At 53.9% G+C, this 17,391-nt stretch overlaps 1 protein-coding gene across 12 annotated transcripts in view; it reads right to left on the bottom strand.

Annotated features, from left to right (window-relative positions):
- Positions 1 to 8,986: 8,986 nt before the first annotated feature.
- Positions 8,987 to 17,391, bottom strand: part of DISP1 (dispatched RND transporter family member 1) — a 174,313-nt gene continuing 165,908 nt past the window's right edge. For all 12 annotated transcript variants that reach the window (XM_026509467.4, XM_044387957.3, XM_057315335.1 and 9 more), the window contains one exon: positions 8,987 to 12,591. In XM_026509467.4, the coding sequence (XP_026365252.2) occupies positions 9,007 to 12,591 (3,585 nt within the window). In that variant the 3' untranslated portion in view covers positions 8,987 to 9,006. The remainder of the gene's footprint in view (positions 12,592 to 17,391) is intronic.

A 17,391-nucleotide genomic window follows, 5' to 3' on the forward strand; every position in this document is an offset into this window, starting at 1 on the left:
GGCCGGCTGTTTGGGAAGGCCAGACGCCCAGTGGTATGGGAGTGAGGCTCCAGGCACCTGGTCTGTTTGCCCCAGGACCGCATGTGGGCTTTGTGGTGGTGCCAGGGGAGGCCACGTATCTCCCTGCTGACCTGGTGAGCACCGCCTCTCTCCCTAACACCCCGCCGGCTGGCTTGAGGCCCACAGGCCCCGCAGAGACTCTGGTGCTGCTCGGTCCATGGGGACTGCAGTCCCTTTCTTGCAGCTCCCGCCAACCAGACAGAGTGCACTGGGTGTGGGGCTCGGTCCAGGGAAGCGAGCCCATGGCTTCTGGCCGGGGGTCCCATGGGGCAGTGTCACCCTATGCCCACTCTGCGCACGTCCACGACACTTGCTTCAAGACCCATCCACCCTGACCTTCCTCCGGTCCCTTAGCCCATGGAGCCTGCTCTGCGCTGAGGGCGCTAACATTTCTGTGAATCGTGCTGTGAAATCCATGCAGAATTCGGTTCTCCAGGGGTTGCTGGCCATGCCTGAGTCGTAAAGGGCAGGTGTCGCAGTCTGCCCTCCGACCTGCTGGAGGCTCCACCCTGACTGTGGTTCAGATGAAGGGCAGAGAGCGTGAGGAGTCAGCGAGCGTCATGTCCAGGCCTGCAGCCCTCTGCTCTGTGGCACATCAGAATTGCCCATGGATATTAGAAGACGCAGGTGCCCGGGCCACATCCTGACCAGCAAAATCAGAACCTGTGCGGGAGGGACCCAGGCGTGAGTGCGTCTTCATGCTCTCCGCAGGCACGTGGGGACCCTGAGCCACACGCCACGTGCACGCGCATCACGCGGGGTCCTGCACAAGGGTGAGTGCTCCTCCCGTGGGGATTCTGGATTTCAAAAAGGCATGAAGTCGCACTGCCACCCACCCACATACCTCACCTTGAATTACAAGGCGCTCGACATTTGGAACTTTCTGGAACTGCCCCGCACACAGGTTTCATGACTGCTGGCTACCTCCTCATGATACCCGAGTCCCCCGTGATGCACAGGGCCCTGTTCAAGTACGCACGTGTGAATAAGTGGAGAGAACAGTGTGCATTTCAAAGCGCCGGAGTGTCCGTCCTTCAGATGTGCCCCTGGCTCGGACCCCAGTGCCGTCACCTACTGAAAACCACTGTCGTATCCACGGGGACAGCCCGAAGCCCACCTCCCAGGACGCCTGCCCCGGAGCCACGTGAGCTCAGAGCTCGCATCCTGCACCAGTGTATTGGGGGCAGCCCAGGTTGGGGAGCAGGGGGAAGGGCAGGGCTGGGGCCGCCGGGGGCAGGGGCTGCCGGGGGCAGGGAGAGAGAAAAGCTTCTGTGGCAGCAAGTTCCAATGGCCTCCCCTCTTGCTAATCCGAAATCTTAACAGTCTGAAACCAAAGCAAGTGGACCACCTCAGCTCCAGCTGTTTTTCAGGTCAGCCCCGTCCCAGCCCCCACTCCATCCCTGGTGGAGGAGGGGAGGGTCACCCCAGGCTACCATGGCCTCCCCTTGCCCCCCTAGCCTTCTCCTGTCCCAGGGACTCCCTGTTCTGCCTCCCTGCTCTTGGGAGTCTCATGGGGCCTCCAGACTGACAGAGGGACAGGAGTAGCTGCCTCCCTGGGAACTGGGGGCTGGGCTGCTCAGCTGCTGGGGCCACATGACAGAGGCAGCGGGGGATGCAGCCGCCATGGTTCTCTGCCAGCCTCGCAGGGGGCCTGCCCTGGGGTTCCGTGGGGCACCCCATTTCCCACTGTGTTTGCACTGTGTAGGCCAGGCTTTGGGAGAAGCCAGGGACGCCTGGCCTCCACGCCTGGACGGTGGCCTCTCTCTACGAGGTCCTGGGGCCGGGAACACGACTTTGGTTCTGACCTGAGGGGCGTCCAGGTCCTGTGGGGTCCACAGGCTGCCCTGTCCCTCAGGAGCCCGCTGTCCGTGGCCTGAGGACAGACATCGAAAGCAATCACACTTGGCCCTGGAACGGCCCACTGTCCAGGTCGCAGGAAAGGCGGCTGCATCATTTGAACCCAAACACAGCCGGGGTGGTAAGACCCACCTGAGAATGCGGGGAAGCCCATACCTTCTTGGGGTGAGTGAGCGTGGTGGACAGAAGCCAGCAGCCTTTGCTGGTCCGGGCAGGGGCGGTGCTGGGGCTAGGGTGGCTCTTTCTCGGGGAAGCAGGGTCGGGGGACCTGGCACAGGGACCAAGTGCTGCTGCCCCCTGGATCCTGTCCAGGATCTGCTTCCTGGGTGCTGGGGGTTCAAAGGACTCCACACTCCTGGCTTCACCTGCATGCCCTTGGCAAATGTACAAGACGACTAGCCCCGGGTCTCACTGGTGCGAGGCTGACGTTGGAGTGGAAGCCCCTCGGCCCCCAGGTCCCTGGCTTCTCTTCGTGCTACCCCTGCAAACCTGGCCTGGAAGGGACTGGGGGACACTTCCGGCCTTCCTGCTGTGGGCCCAGAGAAGAGGCAGAGCAGGGTCCTTGTGCCACCAGTCAGGGTGTCCCTTCTTTCCAGTCGGAAAGAAACAGCTCATTCAGGAACCTCCCGTGCCCCGGCAGCCTCCTGATTATTCCTTCCAACCTGCCCCAGCCCCAGAGAAGGAAGAGCAGTCCATTCTCTCCGCTTCCTGCTTGACTCTGGATAACCATTTCCCAGAGTGGGGTGGATGCCAAGGGCCTGTGCCCATGAGAAAGCGGGGAGGGGGTCCTCAATGCCAATGGGCACCATGGTGGCGAGAAGGGGCCCAGGCCTACCTGAGGCAGGTGATCCCTGCCCATGTGCCTCTAAGAACGCACAGAGAGCACCTCACCCTTACATCTGATGGGAACCTCGACAGGAAGCTGACCGAGCCACCGGCCACCAGTCAGCGGACAAGAGGCAGGGCTGGCCGGGTGGAAGAGGCAGCAGGGGTGGACCGCGACCCCAGTGGGTGCAACGTCCCCAACAAACGGTCATTACAGAAAAACCACTGTGGGTCTTGGGTATTGTTTTTCAATTCCTGAGCATTATGAGACCCTCAGAATGAATATGAAACACACATGCGGCAGTATTCACATATGCAAGTAGCAAATACAAAACTGGAAAATGTGTATCTACTTTGATTAAGAACTAAACAAAGATTAACAGGCTAGTAAGTAATGGTGTCATGAGAGGTCATACAGCCCACTAAAATCAACACAATATCAAGGAATCGTTAACCATTTTTTAAAAATGACTTCATTATGGTGGGTTTATCTCATGGAAAAAACCCTGTACTCCGAGCTTGGCACTTTGTCAACTGAATGACCAAGTCCCTCAGCCTGGGTTTCACCATCATCTGTGAAGAGGGGAAAATATCTGCCCAGATTACATCAACCATTCATTGTCTTTTTGTCCACTTACTCACTCAACACTTGGCAGACGTCCTATAGTGCAGGTTGATTCAATTTAAATGACGAGCACGTACAGGTGACTCCAGGAACACCCCAAGAATATAGTGGATGAGACAGTGATGCGACTTCTGGAACACAAGACAATGCCACTTAATTAAAGCACAGCGATATCCCAGGGAGCTGGACGGACTAGAGAGGGATGAAGTCTTGATTATTTTGTAGTATTTGCACAAACACCCACACTGGAGACCCCGCACGTGCACACCCACGTTCTCTACACCACACCCACCCACTGCCACAGTGGCAGACGCACAGACGGCGTCAGTGTGACGCGGAGCTGGCGAACAACCTCTGTGTGCTCTCGTGAGGACAGAGGAGCCCCAGATGGGGCTGTGCTCTCGGCACAGGAGCATCTCATGTGTCTTATCCGCCGAGTCCTTGCTGCCCTGTGAGGACGGTATCACCAACTTCAGTGTATAGGTGCAGAAGCTGAGGGCCTGCTCTTCAGCCCGGGTCTTCCAAATCCTTCCATCTTTTGTTCACACCAGGAGATTCTAAAATGCTCACGACATCGAACCCTCGTCCCAACACCTTCATATCTCCCACTTGAACAGAAGTCTTCTCGTGCAGTTACCTGCTTTACAAACCCATTTTCCTTGGAGGGCTTCAGCTCTGCTTCTTAAGGGCAGAAGCTTCCTGAAGGCAGAGGCTGTAGGTAGTCAGAGGCGGTCCTCCAGGCCCTGCACGCCATGGTGCTCAGTGAGGCCATGTTGCTCTGGAGTGCCACAGAGGCTCTGCATCTCTAGGAGGTAGTCTAGCGAGGGAGACAGGTAATCAGGCGATTGTAACACCGGGCGGAGGACGCTGACCGCAAGCCAGTGCCAGAGAGACCCCAGGGCGGTTTTCTGTGGTCCCTCAGGACGCCACACTGCATGAAGGACCCATCTGCCTGTTTCTCCCAAGACCCAAGTATGACACCAAAACACAAAGAACAGAAAGCCCTCCCTCCCCCTCTGAAGGGGCTCAAGAATCAAGATGAGTTCTCCCACCCTGGGTGGTTTGTAACAATCAATCCACAGACGAGAAAAATCAGTTTTTGTTTCCAGGGCAGATCTGTCCCTAAATTGTTTTCCGAGTCACAGTGATTTAGATGAGGGACAGAATTTCATCCCCAAGTTTGCTTTTTCTCACCTCTGCTTTCTCTTGGGTGGTCAAGTGCTGTGAGATTTGTCATGATTGGTGAGGAAGCGCCCACTGAAGCGAAGTCCCCCTGCCTGCCATTCAAAGCCTGGGCTCTGTGACAGAAATATCCAACCGCTCACGATCATCCAGTCCCTCTCTCTCCCCATCCGGCACGCACACTGTCCCAGAAACTGAAGGTCAAGGTCCAATTATGGGAAGGAACAGACACCTGGATGTCAGTCTGAGTGAGGGCTGAGATTCCGTGCTCCCAAAGCCTTCTCTGGATCTCTGCATGAGCGACTCTGCTAAAGGAAAGACAAGCTGTGGCTTCGTACCCCCACCCCCGAAGGTGCCACTGTGTGTGGCCCGCAACTGCTGCCCAGACACAGGAACTAGAGGTCGCCAGTGGGCCCCAGAGCTGCCCAAGGGGGGTAATGGGCTTGAGTGGGAAGCAGCCCACAAAATTCACATTTAGGACCCTTTAAAAATAGATGCTGTCTTACTATTCTCAACTAGTATTTAAGCATCTGGTAAGGTTTTGCCTCGAGATGCCCCACCAGGACTGCTCTGCGGCGGCAAGGTGGGAGCGAGGTGGGAGCTCGCAGCGGGGTCTCGAACTCTGGAGCTTGGCTTCCTTGTGCAGGCTAAACAGGCCCTTATAATCTCTTTCAGACTGATTCACTTAGCAAATCCTTTCCCCTTTAAATGCAGAAAGCTGAAGTCGAGTTCACTGATCAAAAATGTCCAATGAGTGGATAAAGGCTGAGCTGTCACTTTGTCACAAATTAAAACCAGATCCTGTAGGAATCTTGCTAGGCTCCAAAGACAAACATCTCTGCTGAAAACAGTCCACCCTTCACATTTTAGGGCGGCACAGATCACGTTCTATAAAGTTATGTGGAAAAAATGCGAGTAGGACGGCAAACATCAAAGTTTAGCTATTCCGGTTGATTTGAGCACAGGAAGTGTAGCCTCCACATCACCAGGAGTCCCAGGCGGGGCTCCCACCCTCACACACAGCAGGCACCAAAGTCAGGACTCGCGTCCCATTTCTGGTGTCTGGTGGGAACAGTGGGGGCGCTGACCGGTAAACCAACGTTGGCTTAAATCCCCGAGCACAGCTCCTCATAACCACCTGGGCCACTGACTGACCGTCTTACTCAAATTCAAAGTAGATGGTTCTCCAGGTTACTGAGTGTCCGGCCAGGAAGAGCGCTCCTGAGTGCAGAACATCACTGCTTTGCTCCCTGCCCTCCCCCAAACAGCGAGCCGCCCCAGATCTCAGGGGGGCCTTGCTGATATGCCACGGACACCCGTCAGTCCCCAATAGCAAGCTGCCGCTGCCGTGCTCACGCACACTGAGTGCTCAGGGGAGTGGGGGGGGGAGCACCACACTGACCCTCGTCACACGCTGTGCTTTCTAAAGTTTATGAGAGCAGAAGTTATACTCTTGGGGCTTGTTTTTTTTTTTTCATGAAAAATCCAAAATTTGGGCAGTTAAAGCACTGTTAAGAACAAAAGACACAAGATTCTACCAACCAACCATGGATAATCACTACTTACCTTTTTCCTGTATTTTTATAGGAAATATAACGTATATTTATAGGAAATGAAACACTGAAGAAAGTGGCTATTTTACAAAAAACACTGCAGAGTAATATGACAATTGGACGTAACAAACTAAATGCCAACATACATTCTGGAAAGATCCATGATGGTATAAAGGGTATTTGAACATGATAGTTTCTTCCGTATATAAAAAAAAAATCCCCTCATGACTTCAACAAATTTCATGTTCACAGCTGTGTCTGAATCTTATGAAAAAAAAATCCAGTTGAGTCTTAGGAATTTTTTTTACATGGACTTAATTTTTTTCTTTTAAAATGGCTCTCCTCGTTAAAGAGAAAAGCCACAGCTGTTTTCAGTCGTGGTTCCCTGGTATTTCGTTCAGAAACTGTCCTAACTGCTGGTGGGAAGATGGTTTCCATGGGAGACCCGGTGAATCAGGAACATCTCCCGACCCTCTGTAAGACCCCATCTTCAAACCGCCCGCGGCAATCAGTTCACACCGAGAATGATGCAGAATGGAGCAGGGATAGCCATGCGGTGCTTCTCTGACACGCTTTGTGCTTGCGCCTGTCCTGCTTTTCCATCAACCAGAGATGTAAGACGTGACCCTGCAGGGAAGAAGTCAGGGACGGATCTGGGAACACGGGCTCGAACTGGAAAGTACGTTCTGTCGTAAGGACGGATGGTGCGGAAATACAGCCCCCCCCCCCCCCCCCCCGCAAGCTATAAGTATTTCACAGGGAAAGGGCTCTTTCCCCTTTGTGTAACTCAACCTCTTACCTGCTTTGCAATTCTCTACAAGAGGACAGTGGATGGAATTTCTCTGTGAGGCAAAACTAGAAACAGGGGCCCTTCGTTGCCTGGTAATGAGTAATTAAAAAAAAAAAAAGAGAGATTTCTAGTTCCAGCTACCAAATTCTTTAAAGAATTCCTGCATGAAAAACACAGTCAGTTCAAAGCCCGAAGTCAGAAGCTGTGACCCACGTGGGTTTACGGCCACACTCAAGGTTGGGGGTAATGAGGCAGAGCAGCAGAAAGACGGGCCCGCGGTTCCTGGAGCTGGAACAGGTGCGGCAGGCGGGCGGCTGAGCCGGCTGAGGGCCCGGGCGGACAGAGGACCCCTCCCTCCTTGGCTCGCTCTCTCTGATCTTATTTTCTCGGCACCGCTGACATTGTGTCAGGGAAGACTGTTCGGAAGTGTGTCTCTGATCACCCTTAAACTCAGTCTGTGTCCGTGCCAGCATAAAGCTGCTTTGGGTCACCAGACTTCCACTAGCCAACTTCACGGTTACACGTTTCAGAGGAAAAACAAGGAGTCCTATTTTCAAGTGTTCTCTGTCCTGCGCTCTTCCTCTAACAGAGCTGAGTGCACCAGGAATGGACGCGGGGTCCTCAGCCTCGGGGTGGACGACTAACCCACTCCCACAGGCGGCTCAGCAGCAGCTCACGCCAGGCCTAGCGGGTGGGTTACCTCCACGCTGTGTGAGGCTCGGCGGTGACGTCTGTGCCACACAGTACTTCCGTCCCCAAGAGAACAGACAGGAGCACCATCCGGTCCCCTCTTCGGGGCCTCCATGCGGGCAGGGGTTGTCCGGAGGCACTCAGTCAGAATGGCTTAAAAGCTGGGGGCGGGAGGAGGAAAATTGGAGGGAGCAGGGACGTCGTGGGAGGACGTCTCCAGGGACACCACATGGCAGGAAGATCAGAGGCATGTGTTTTCACTTCAGGGAACAAAAGGACCACCGGGTAGAAAAGCTACAGGATAACAGACTGCCGTCAGCAAGGGAGTCAGGTAGTGAGTCCCTTATCCCCGAACAACGAAGAAGCTGGAATGCTACTTAATAGAAATGTGTTAGAGTCAGGGAACCATAAGGTCCCTTCCAACTCCTGACAGCATTTTTCAGGCCCTAGAATAATATTCAGATCCAATTTGGAAAACTTCTCAAAAAATAGGCAATACTGCTTTTGGAAAGAACACTGTATTTAAAAACATTTCCACCCGCTCTCTTGGGAGGACCAAACTAGAGGCAGAATGGGAGGGACGCGGGTTCAGTGGTCAGGGTGTTAGCGGCACCAGGAGCCCCCCCACCCCCATCCTGTACCTCAGGCCCCAGTCTGACGGCGGAGGGAGTGGAGTTTCATGGGACACCCCCACCCCGAAAGCTTCCAGGGCCCGCGGGCTGTCTCCCCTGTGCCTATCCATGTGCACCCAACCCCAGCAAGTGCAGTGCTGTTCTCTCTGGGCACTAACATACTCGTGGCCTGACATGGGACGCCGCGCTCGCCATCTGGGTGACCTGATGTGAGACCTGAAGGCCCGTGGGTTTTGGCTAGTGTGGAAAGACCCTGATTTACATCTAAATGAGTCACTGGCTTCATGTAAGTTCTACTCATGCAGATAGGCAGAAAGCACCATTAATATGCGTGGCAATTAACATAAATTTTACTGTTGTATAGTCCCTGGATCCCAACGGAAGTGTCTCTATCAGGATCAGTGTTTATGTTTGGCGATCAAAAGTCCTAACCACTGCACCCGAGTCAGGGTATCAGGTGAGCAGCGCTTCCAGAAGCTTCTGACTCTGCACCTGGGACTCGCTGCTATGGCACAGCAGAGACGCTGACCAGCACTCGTCAAGCCAGATATCAAGATAAAAATAAGACCTGTTTGAACTTTGTACTTTTTGAAAATATAAAATCCAATCATCAGCCAACATGATATGTGAGTGTGTTGACTGTTCATATAGGAAATAAAAATAGCCCATGATTTTTTAACAACGCGAAGCCTGTTTCTGCATTTTGCGGCTCCCTTTCCAAACTTCTGGATTTTACTTCCATTTCAAAGGAACGATTGAGAGGCACTGGTTCTGAAATTAACACTATATTTATTAAAGTGTTTTTATTAACAAACTTTCACCAGAAAGTTCCGAGTGTGTCAGCACAGGGGGACCGCTGGCTTCACACTCTGGCATCTGACGGCCCGCAGAACCGCACGTCACCCGGACCCCTCGGCCACAGCTCTGGGGGTCGTTAGCGCAGCACCGAGTGTCCCCCGTGCAACGGTTAAATATGGGTTTTGGTTCATTCTGATTTAAATGTTCAGAGTCCTGTGATGGGCATGGCTCTGCTTTCCTTTCCGCCTCGTCTGCCTGAGCCCCCGGACCCAAGTCCTTGTTCCCGGCCCTTCCGCTGCCCTCCATGTTCCCAAGGTCTCTGTTTCTGGAGAGTCCCCTTTGGCCGTTCTCGGGATCACAGTTCGGTTTTTGTAAGGACCCGGGACTTCTGTGGACAAAGGACGGTGGCTCTGGCGTCTGTGGACCAGGCTCTTCCACGCCCTGGACGTTGTGGGAGCTGGCCTTGCCAACTTTCTCCTGGGCCTGCATGTGCTGCACCGGGTGTAGGAAGAGGCCCGTGGGCAGAGGACTCTGCGCTCCCGGCCGTCTGGCTCTGGCCTGCAGGCAGGGGCAGTGGCGGATGTGCGGGACGGCACACACGAAGCCTTCGGGGGCCTGCTGTGCGGCCTGCAGGGGCACCACGCCCTTCTGCACGTGCACGAAGCTGCTGGCGGCAGTGGCGGCGCATCGGGGGCACAGGCTGTCGCCCACCTGTGGGCAGGCGTGCGGGCCGGGGCTCAATTGTCTGTAGGTGTTTGGGCAATGACATCTCTGATTCAGAGAGAAGAAGTGACACAGGCTGTGCTGCTCGAGAGCGGGCGGAAACGAGGCGGAGCTGGTTTCGGGTTTGGAGCTTGGACTGTAAGCGGCACGCAAGGGCAGCCCTAGACTCTTGGCCTGGCTGCCGAAAAACTCAGAGCAGATGTGGGTCTCCTCATAAGCCGCCTTCTCAGATGCGGTGCAGCTGTGGGACGCCAGAGGCTCTAATTCATAGAACTCATGCTCCACGTTGGATTTCTGGGCCCTGGGGTCTAAATGATAAGCATTCACGGCCCGTGGTTTGCTCTGTCCCTTGTCGGCAGGGGTCGCGGACAGGGCGTGAGAGAAGGCACTGCACTGCAGCTTCCTGGGTAGCGGAATCTGCCCACAGGTGCCCTGCGGCCCGAGGCAGCGGCACATGCACTGGAAAAAGAAGGTGGCAAAGGCCCAGCTGACGCCCATGATGAGCATCATGAAGGTGCCCAGCTGGGTGTACGCCAGAACCGTGGACGGCATCATCATGGCCCCAGCCACAAAGGTGGTCAGCGCGGCCATGGCAATGGCAGAGCCCATGCGGCTCAGGGAGAAGATCACCTTCCCCTCCCGGTCGGCGTCTGGGGCCAGGCGGTAAGCGACCCCGTAGTGCACGGCAAAGTCCACGGACAGGCCGACGGCCACTGAGATGATGACAGACTCCAGGACGTTCAGCTCCCAGCCCAGCAGGACGAGAGAGCCGACGGTGACAAATATGGTGCCGGCGATGGAGATGATGGCGTACAGGCTAATGATGACGTTCCAGGTGGTGAGCAGCATGACACTGAAGGCCACGGCCACGGACAGCCCCATGGCGATGAGCGTGCCGTCGGAGAGGCTGTCCTGAAGGTCGTAGAACTCCAGATTGCTGACGAACCAGCCGTTGCTGAGGCCCTCGGGGGCCGAGCGCAGCTCCCGGGAGATCCAGGCGTCCACCTCCTTATAGAACTGGTGCATCTTCTCATAGGCCAGCGTGAAGAGGTAGGTGCTCTGGAACTCCAGCACCACCGCGCGGATGGTGTCATTGACGTCAAACCGCGGCCCTGGAGTCTTGCTGTCCAGATGGTAGCCCGTGCTCCTCTCCAGCTCCATGATGGCCCTCTTGATGCACAGCTCGAAGATCTCCTGCTTGTAGGGGAAGCTCCAGCGCCGGCAGCACAGGTACAGGGCGGGCTCGTCGCAGTCCTGGTTCTCCATCCACTGCTTGAACGTCTCGATGAAGCAGCTCGTGAAGTCCTGCTCTTCCGTCTGCTGGAAGAAAGTCTGGTTTCGCAGTTTCTGACAGAAGTGCAAGATCCAGACCTGCGAAGCCGGGCTTGCGATGTTAAAGCTGCCGTCCAACGCCAGCTTCCCTTTACTCTTGGGGTTCAGGGGGTCGCCGTTGTCTTCTGGGGACACTCCCCAGACCACGGTGATGGGCATGTGCAGCTCCTCCCCACGGTGGACACGCTCAAACATGAAGAGCTTCTTGTACTCGGCATCGTAGCGCTCGAAGGGGTGGGAGGGCCTGAACAGCTGAAACTCGGACAGCTCCAGGGAGGGCAGCTTCATCTTGGGGTTCACGCACACGACGTAGGCCCCGCCCACGGTCAGGGCCAGGAACCACAGCAGCCAAAGGTAGCGGAACTTAATGACAACGCACGGCAACACCTTCTCAAAGAAAATGCGCGAGGCTTCTGAAACGGCAAACAGTGCTTTGTGGCACGTCCGGCGGGCCACCGTCCAGCAGCTCTTGCCCTCGCAGGCCTGCTGCGGTGGCTTCTTGAAGCAGCTGAACATGTTGAGGAGGTAGCGCTCGTGCAGGACGACAACGGCTGGGAGCCACGTGACCATCAGCACGTAGTTCACCAGGATGGCGGTCCCCGCGTACACACCGAAGCAGCGGATGGCGGTGATGTTGCTCACGTAGTTGGCGTAGAAGGCGGCGGCCGTGGTGAAGCTGGTGACGAACATGGACAGCGCTGCGTGCTGCAGAGTGATGCCCACCGTCTCCGCGGTCGCCGCGTGCGGCCGGTCGAACTTGGTGTAGCTCCACACGTCACACAGGACGAACGCGTCATCCGCGCCAATTCCAACCAGAATAACAAGCGCGGTGAGATTCATGAAAGGGAAGAACTCAAAGTTGAACACGACGCGGTAGAGGAAATAGGAGACGATGAGGGAGCTGATGACGGCAAACATGGTCATCAGCGTGATGAACAGGGACCTGGTGTAGGCGCACATGACCAGGAGGACCAGCAGGACCGCGATGGCCGGGTACGCAGTGTCCGTCAGGAGATAGTCCTGGAACAGGCTGTGCTTGATGCCGAACTCGATGCCGGCGACTGTGGTGACGCCGTCTGAGCCATTCCAGTGCTCAAAGTTGTCCAGGTAAATGTCCATCATGCTCTCCCCCTTCTCCGTGGGAGAGAAGAGCATGCTGTACTTGAGAGTCGGTGCGGCGGGGTCGACTACCTTTGGGGTCAGGAAGTCCTTGTCCACCAGGTAGTGTAGGATCTGGTAGACGGCGTTGTACTTGGTGCACTTGCGTGGCACGCCCGTGCACTTGAGCTGCCCCTTCCTCCTGGCGCCCGCGTCCCAGCAGTCGGGCTCCAGGGTGCCATTGTGATAGTGCTTGACGCACGCCCGCAGCAGCTTCAGGGTGTGAGACACGTCTCGCTCCACGATCTTCTGGCAGGACGACCTGTTGTTGAGGATGGCGATATAGTTCCCCAGCGTCCAGCTGGGGCAGCAGGACGCGGCCGTGGTCCTCTGGCACAGGTCGCCAAACTGCGCGTGGGATCTAATCTGCAGAGAGAGACACGCGGAGACCGGCGTTTAAAACCGCTTTACCCAGAGGCCTGAGTTAAGGCGGCCTTGAGGGGCAGGTTAAATAGCCATCCTCTTAGTTAGGTGTCAGCTGGGACACAGGTGGCCATCCCCCAGAGCCTGCCCTGCGGAGCATCCACCAAGCACGTCCCTCCAGACAGCAAATTGCTCAGCGTGCAGGGGACACGCGGACGTGAAACCACCAGTGCTGGTTTGGTTTTAAGAAGGACACAAAATTAGCACCTCTTTAGGAAAAAGGCCTTTTCCAAGTTACTTTAAAAGGCAATGAAAAGGACAGGCCATGGGCTCATGTACAGAAACTACAGGATTAAGAACAGTTGTCCAATTGATAGAGGACACAAATTGGTAGCTTTGCCTAAAACTTCTGGTTATTGGCATGAAATTTTTGGTAACAAAGGTACTGTATCTCAACCAACTTAGCTGGAAGCAAAGATGATATTCCCCCAGAAAGCTGTCTGCGAGCTCCAAGGTGACGTGCGGTGCACTAATGTTAGGGGTGCACGAGAGACCGAGGGCACAATGGTTTCCTGAGAAACGAGCAGAGCGTGGCAAGGTTCCTAAATTACAACAGTCTGCATATCGGATTAACAAGTAAATACTGAAGTAGGAGTTGATTTCTTCCACTTCCTTCAAAGCTTACTGGAGCTGGCTGAAACCCTCTCGGGTTTTGGAGACGTGGGGTCTGCTGCTTGGTGGCTGTAGGACGGCTCTGGGTCTGGTGTGGACAATGTTCCCAGAGGCCTGTTCACTTACAGCTGTTCCCAGAGGCCTTTCTTCTCTGGCTGCTCTTGTCACAGCAAACTGAAAAACTACTCCACTGCCGAGGGTGGGGTTGCTAGAATATGGCGGAGCCCTCACAGTTTCTTACAAATCTGTCAACTGTGTCAGTGGCCCCTCTTTCCTGAGGCTGAGTTTAGGAACCATCCCTTTTTCTTGAGCCTGGCCAGAGAGCTTCTCTGCAGAAGGCGACCCACTCCTGTTTACCAAAGGCTGCTCCAGGGAGGAGACTCCAAAGTTCAGAAAGGGCGTGAGTGTGTTTCCTCCACTGGGATTAAACTACTCTCTGCCTTTATTAAAGTTGACTTTCTCAATCATAGGGAGCGTTGACACAAACTGTCTCTCCGGAACTTAGAATGATCCTAGAACCTTGTTTCCTGTACCCCTCGAAGGCTTGGCTGTCAAGCTGCTTTCGTGGGACCAGTCCTGGGGGTGGATGCAGAGGACACAACACTGCCCGTGTACCCCAAGTGTTGGAGCTGGGCGACCCGCATGTGGGGATTCATTATACTAGTCTACTTCTGCATACATTTAAAAACCTCCATAATAAAGCATTTTTAAAGGGCACTCTATTGAAGGTAAAGACAAATGAGCCAGAAGGGTTATTATTCAAGTATACTAAAATATTTACTTTAACAAAGGCTTAATTTTTCAGCTCATTTCTAAGAGCAATAATTATTCGACACTTTATAATATGGATAATTAGTATTTAACTGTTTCTAGGTAAAAGCATACAAACATACTAAGTCAGGGGAAATGGAACCGCGTAATAAATAACAGCAAACCCTGGGATAGCACTGCTCTGGGTTTCATGGCAGACAACCAGTTCCCATCCCACAAAGAAGTATCAGACAAGCCCCTGGAGTCAGCCTGGTGAATGAGAAGAAAGGGGATACAGCCATAGCGTCGGACACTCTCAGATGGAGGAAAATGATCGTGTCGGTCACGAAGCCTGCCACCAGCTCAGAGGAACACACTTGTAGCTGCTTGAAGAACCAAATGCTAACGATGAAGGGAACAGGGGTGCCAGCCAAAGCCCAGAAAGAAATGACCTTGACTAATCTTTCCAAATAGTAGCAGGGTTTGCGTGTGTGTGTGTGTGTGCGCGCACGCGCGTGTGACCCAAGATTAGAAAGTTAGACAAGATGAATGTGGACCAAAGGCGCTATCAAAACTAGAAACCAGTAAGCCGCTGAGAGCTAGTCCTTCAGTTCACAGGTGGAGTTGGCTGATGTACAACCATCCACAGAGTCCTTGAGGACTCTGACAAGGGTCAGAAATAAGGACAGAGAAGACACCGTGACTGATACTCTTTACCACAAGCTGATGCCAGCGCCCTGAATGTAACGGGATGGGGCCCAAGAGACCATGTAGGCTTTCAGGGAAGAAGGCCCTATGTTCCCATCCATCTATTCACCTATCAATCCATCCATCCTTCCATCTGCTCATCCATCCATCTGCTCATCCATCCATCCATCCATCCATCCATCCATCCATCCATCCATCCATCCAACTTCTATCCATCCATCCATCCATCCATCCATCCATCCATCCATCCATCCATCCATCCATCCATCCATTCATCCATCCATCCAAACTTCTATCCATCCATCCATCCATCCATCCATCCATCCATCCATCCATCCATCCTTCCATCTGCACGTCTGTCCGTCTGTCCATCCGTCCATCTGTCCATTCACCCACCCACCCACCCACCCATCCATCCTTCCATTCAAAAGAGGAAACAATATTTACTGAGCACCTACACTCGAAGAATAGGAGGGTACGGGGTCCTTGCCCCGGAGCTGCTCACAGTGAGAGAGAAAAATCAGGATTCAGCATGGGAAGGAGTGTACTGTGTGTCCAGGTCTGTACAAACTTGCAGGGAGGGGTGCCCAAGTCTGAAGGGTGGTGGGATGGCAACAGCAGCCTGGCGGTGCTCTTTAAACAAGTATCAGGAGGCACATTTCTGGGGTCCACTAAACTTCAGGGGGGTCTCATGTGTCCACAAAAGCTATGCAGTAAACAGGGTTAGCACTAAATTTCAAATCTCCTCTACAAAGCTGCTCCTTGAGCTCTAACTTCCACGAAGCGCAAAGACTAAGGAACAGGGAGAAGGGTTTCCAACAGAGTCAAGAGCCGAGAAACACACTCTGGCTACTAATGTACAGTATGCCAGTGCGTCCCTGGGGAGGGAGATCAGGGGAGTCGGCTGAGGCTCCTTCGGAAAGCATCTAAGAAAACAAGCATTCTGTAAGGAGGCGACGACAGCATCAGAAACAGGAGCCCTTCGCTCTGGAAACCAAAGCCCGTCAGAATCATGAACTGAAATGGACTTAGCCAGGGGGCTCCATGTGCTGTAAACACAGGCAGGTGACAATGGCCACGTCTGGCCGGAGACGCCGTGCCGACTGCCGGCCATCTTCCAGAGTCATCGCTCCCCAGGTAAGCTCCTCTGATCGGCATCACTTGTTATGTGTCCCATCCATTGAAGGCTGCTGAGAGCCATGTGCTGGAGCAGGACGGCAGGAGGTCAGGGGAGGGGAAGGGAAAGGCTGACCAGTAGCTTGGGGGACACAGCTTACTCGTGTCACCACCAGGACAGACAGCACTCTGCAAAGGTTCTTGAGCTGGGAGACACGAAAAGGGTACAGTAATAATCTGCAGGCTGAACTGCTATGCAACAGTTATCACGTAAGATGTCACGGGACACATCCTCTCTGTGACAAAGAGAGAGAATCATTGTGCATTCACCGCAGAGGCCGAGACTGGAATACAAAGGTGTGTGCAACTGGTAAAAATAGTATTTAACAAGTAAAATGATAACCTGCTCTGTGAGACAGAATCTGGGGCTGTGACTCTCTGTTTATTCATTTATTATTGTGGATCTGTAACTGCCTTGACCATTCATGCAGACACGTCTTGGGTCTGTTCCTCAACTTTTCAGAAGAGGACCAGGTGCCCGTTGTGTTCCTGCCAGGAATCACACACTCAAATTCAGGGCCATCCGGTCCCGACTCTGAGCCCACAGAGGGAAATATTCAGACAAAGGGGCACAGTGCTCCTTCCACAGTCTGTACATTTTGCAAATGCTGTCAAGCCAGACCACTGGAAAGCCACACACTTAGACTTCATTGCTTTACTTTCTTGTAGAAAGAGCTTTTGCCGTAATGCTCTCCTGCTACCAGCCTGAGCGTGGCTTAGAAATCAGCTCAGATTCATGACTGCACATCTCGTGAACATGCTGTTAACGAAGAACTTTGTGTATGACGTCACACTTCTACTGAGGCCACAGAGACGGTGCTCCCCCTCTTAGTAAAAGGGAAGGCCGGGCTTCTTCTAAAACCCCAGCTTGTTGCCCTATTTGTGACCTTTGTCACCGACTGCAAATCCCATGTTGCTCTAGGGGGGACACAGGTGTGCAGCCACCACCAGTGAGCGTGGAGACTGTGGGCACGTATCACTGCACAGAAATCACACCGTGGCTTTACCTTTTCCTCCCATGACTCTCCCTTCAATTTAGTTATACTACCCTCTCTGCCTTTTTGTGAGCTACCCACTCATGCTGATATTTATCATCTGATAGCCCCTGATACATATTCACATGTGTACGAAACAATGTCCTGCTTCCATTCACGAGAGCGCTGCTTACGGGCCTGAGAGTCTCTGGGTCCGTGCAGAGCCCAGCGGCACTCACAGAACCAACTGTTGTCATTCGAGGCCGCGAGGACTCTTTGAGGATCCTCTGAGTGGGAAATAGCATACAGGACACAAGACAAGGGCAAAGGGGTGGTTTCTTCTGCGTGTGATGCATGATGGGAAAGACTCAAGGGAGGCTGGGTTCAAGTCCCGCATCCGCCTCTTACCCTCGGTGTGGACTTTCCCCATCCAGAACACAAGCAAATAATAGGATTTAGTTCATAACACTGTCATGAGGACTAAATGAAATAAACCGGTCAAGTGTCTGGGACACACCCCGAC

This window comes from Ursus arctos, unplaced genomic scaffold (genome assembly GCF_023065955.2).
Source record: "Ursus arctos isolate Adak ecotype North America unplaced genomic scaffold, UrsArc2.0 scaffold_2, whole genome shotgun sequence".
In the NCBI taxonomy this organism is placed as follows: Eukaryota; Metazoa; Chordata; class Mammalia; order Carnivora; family Ursidae; genus Ursus; species Ursus arctos.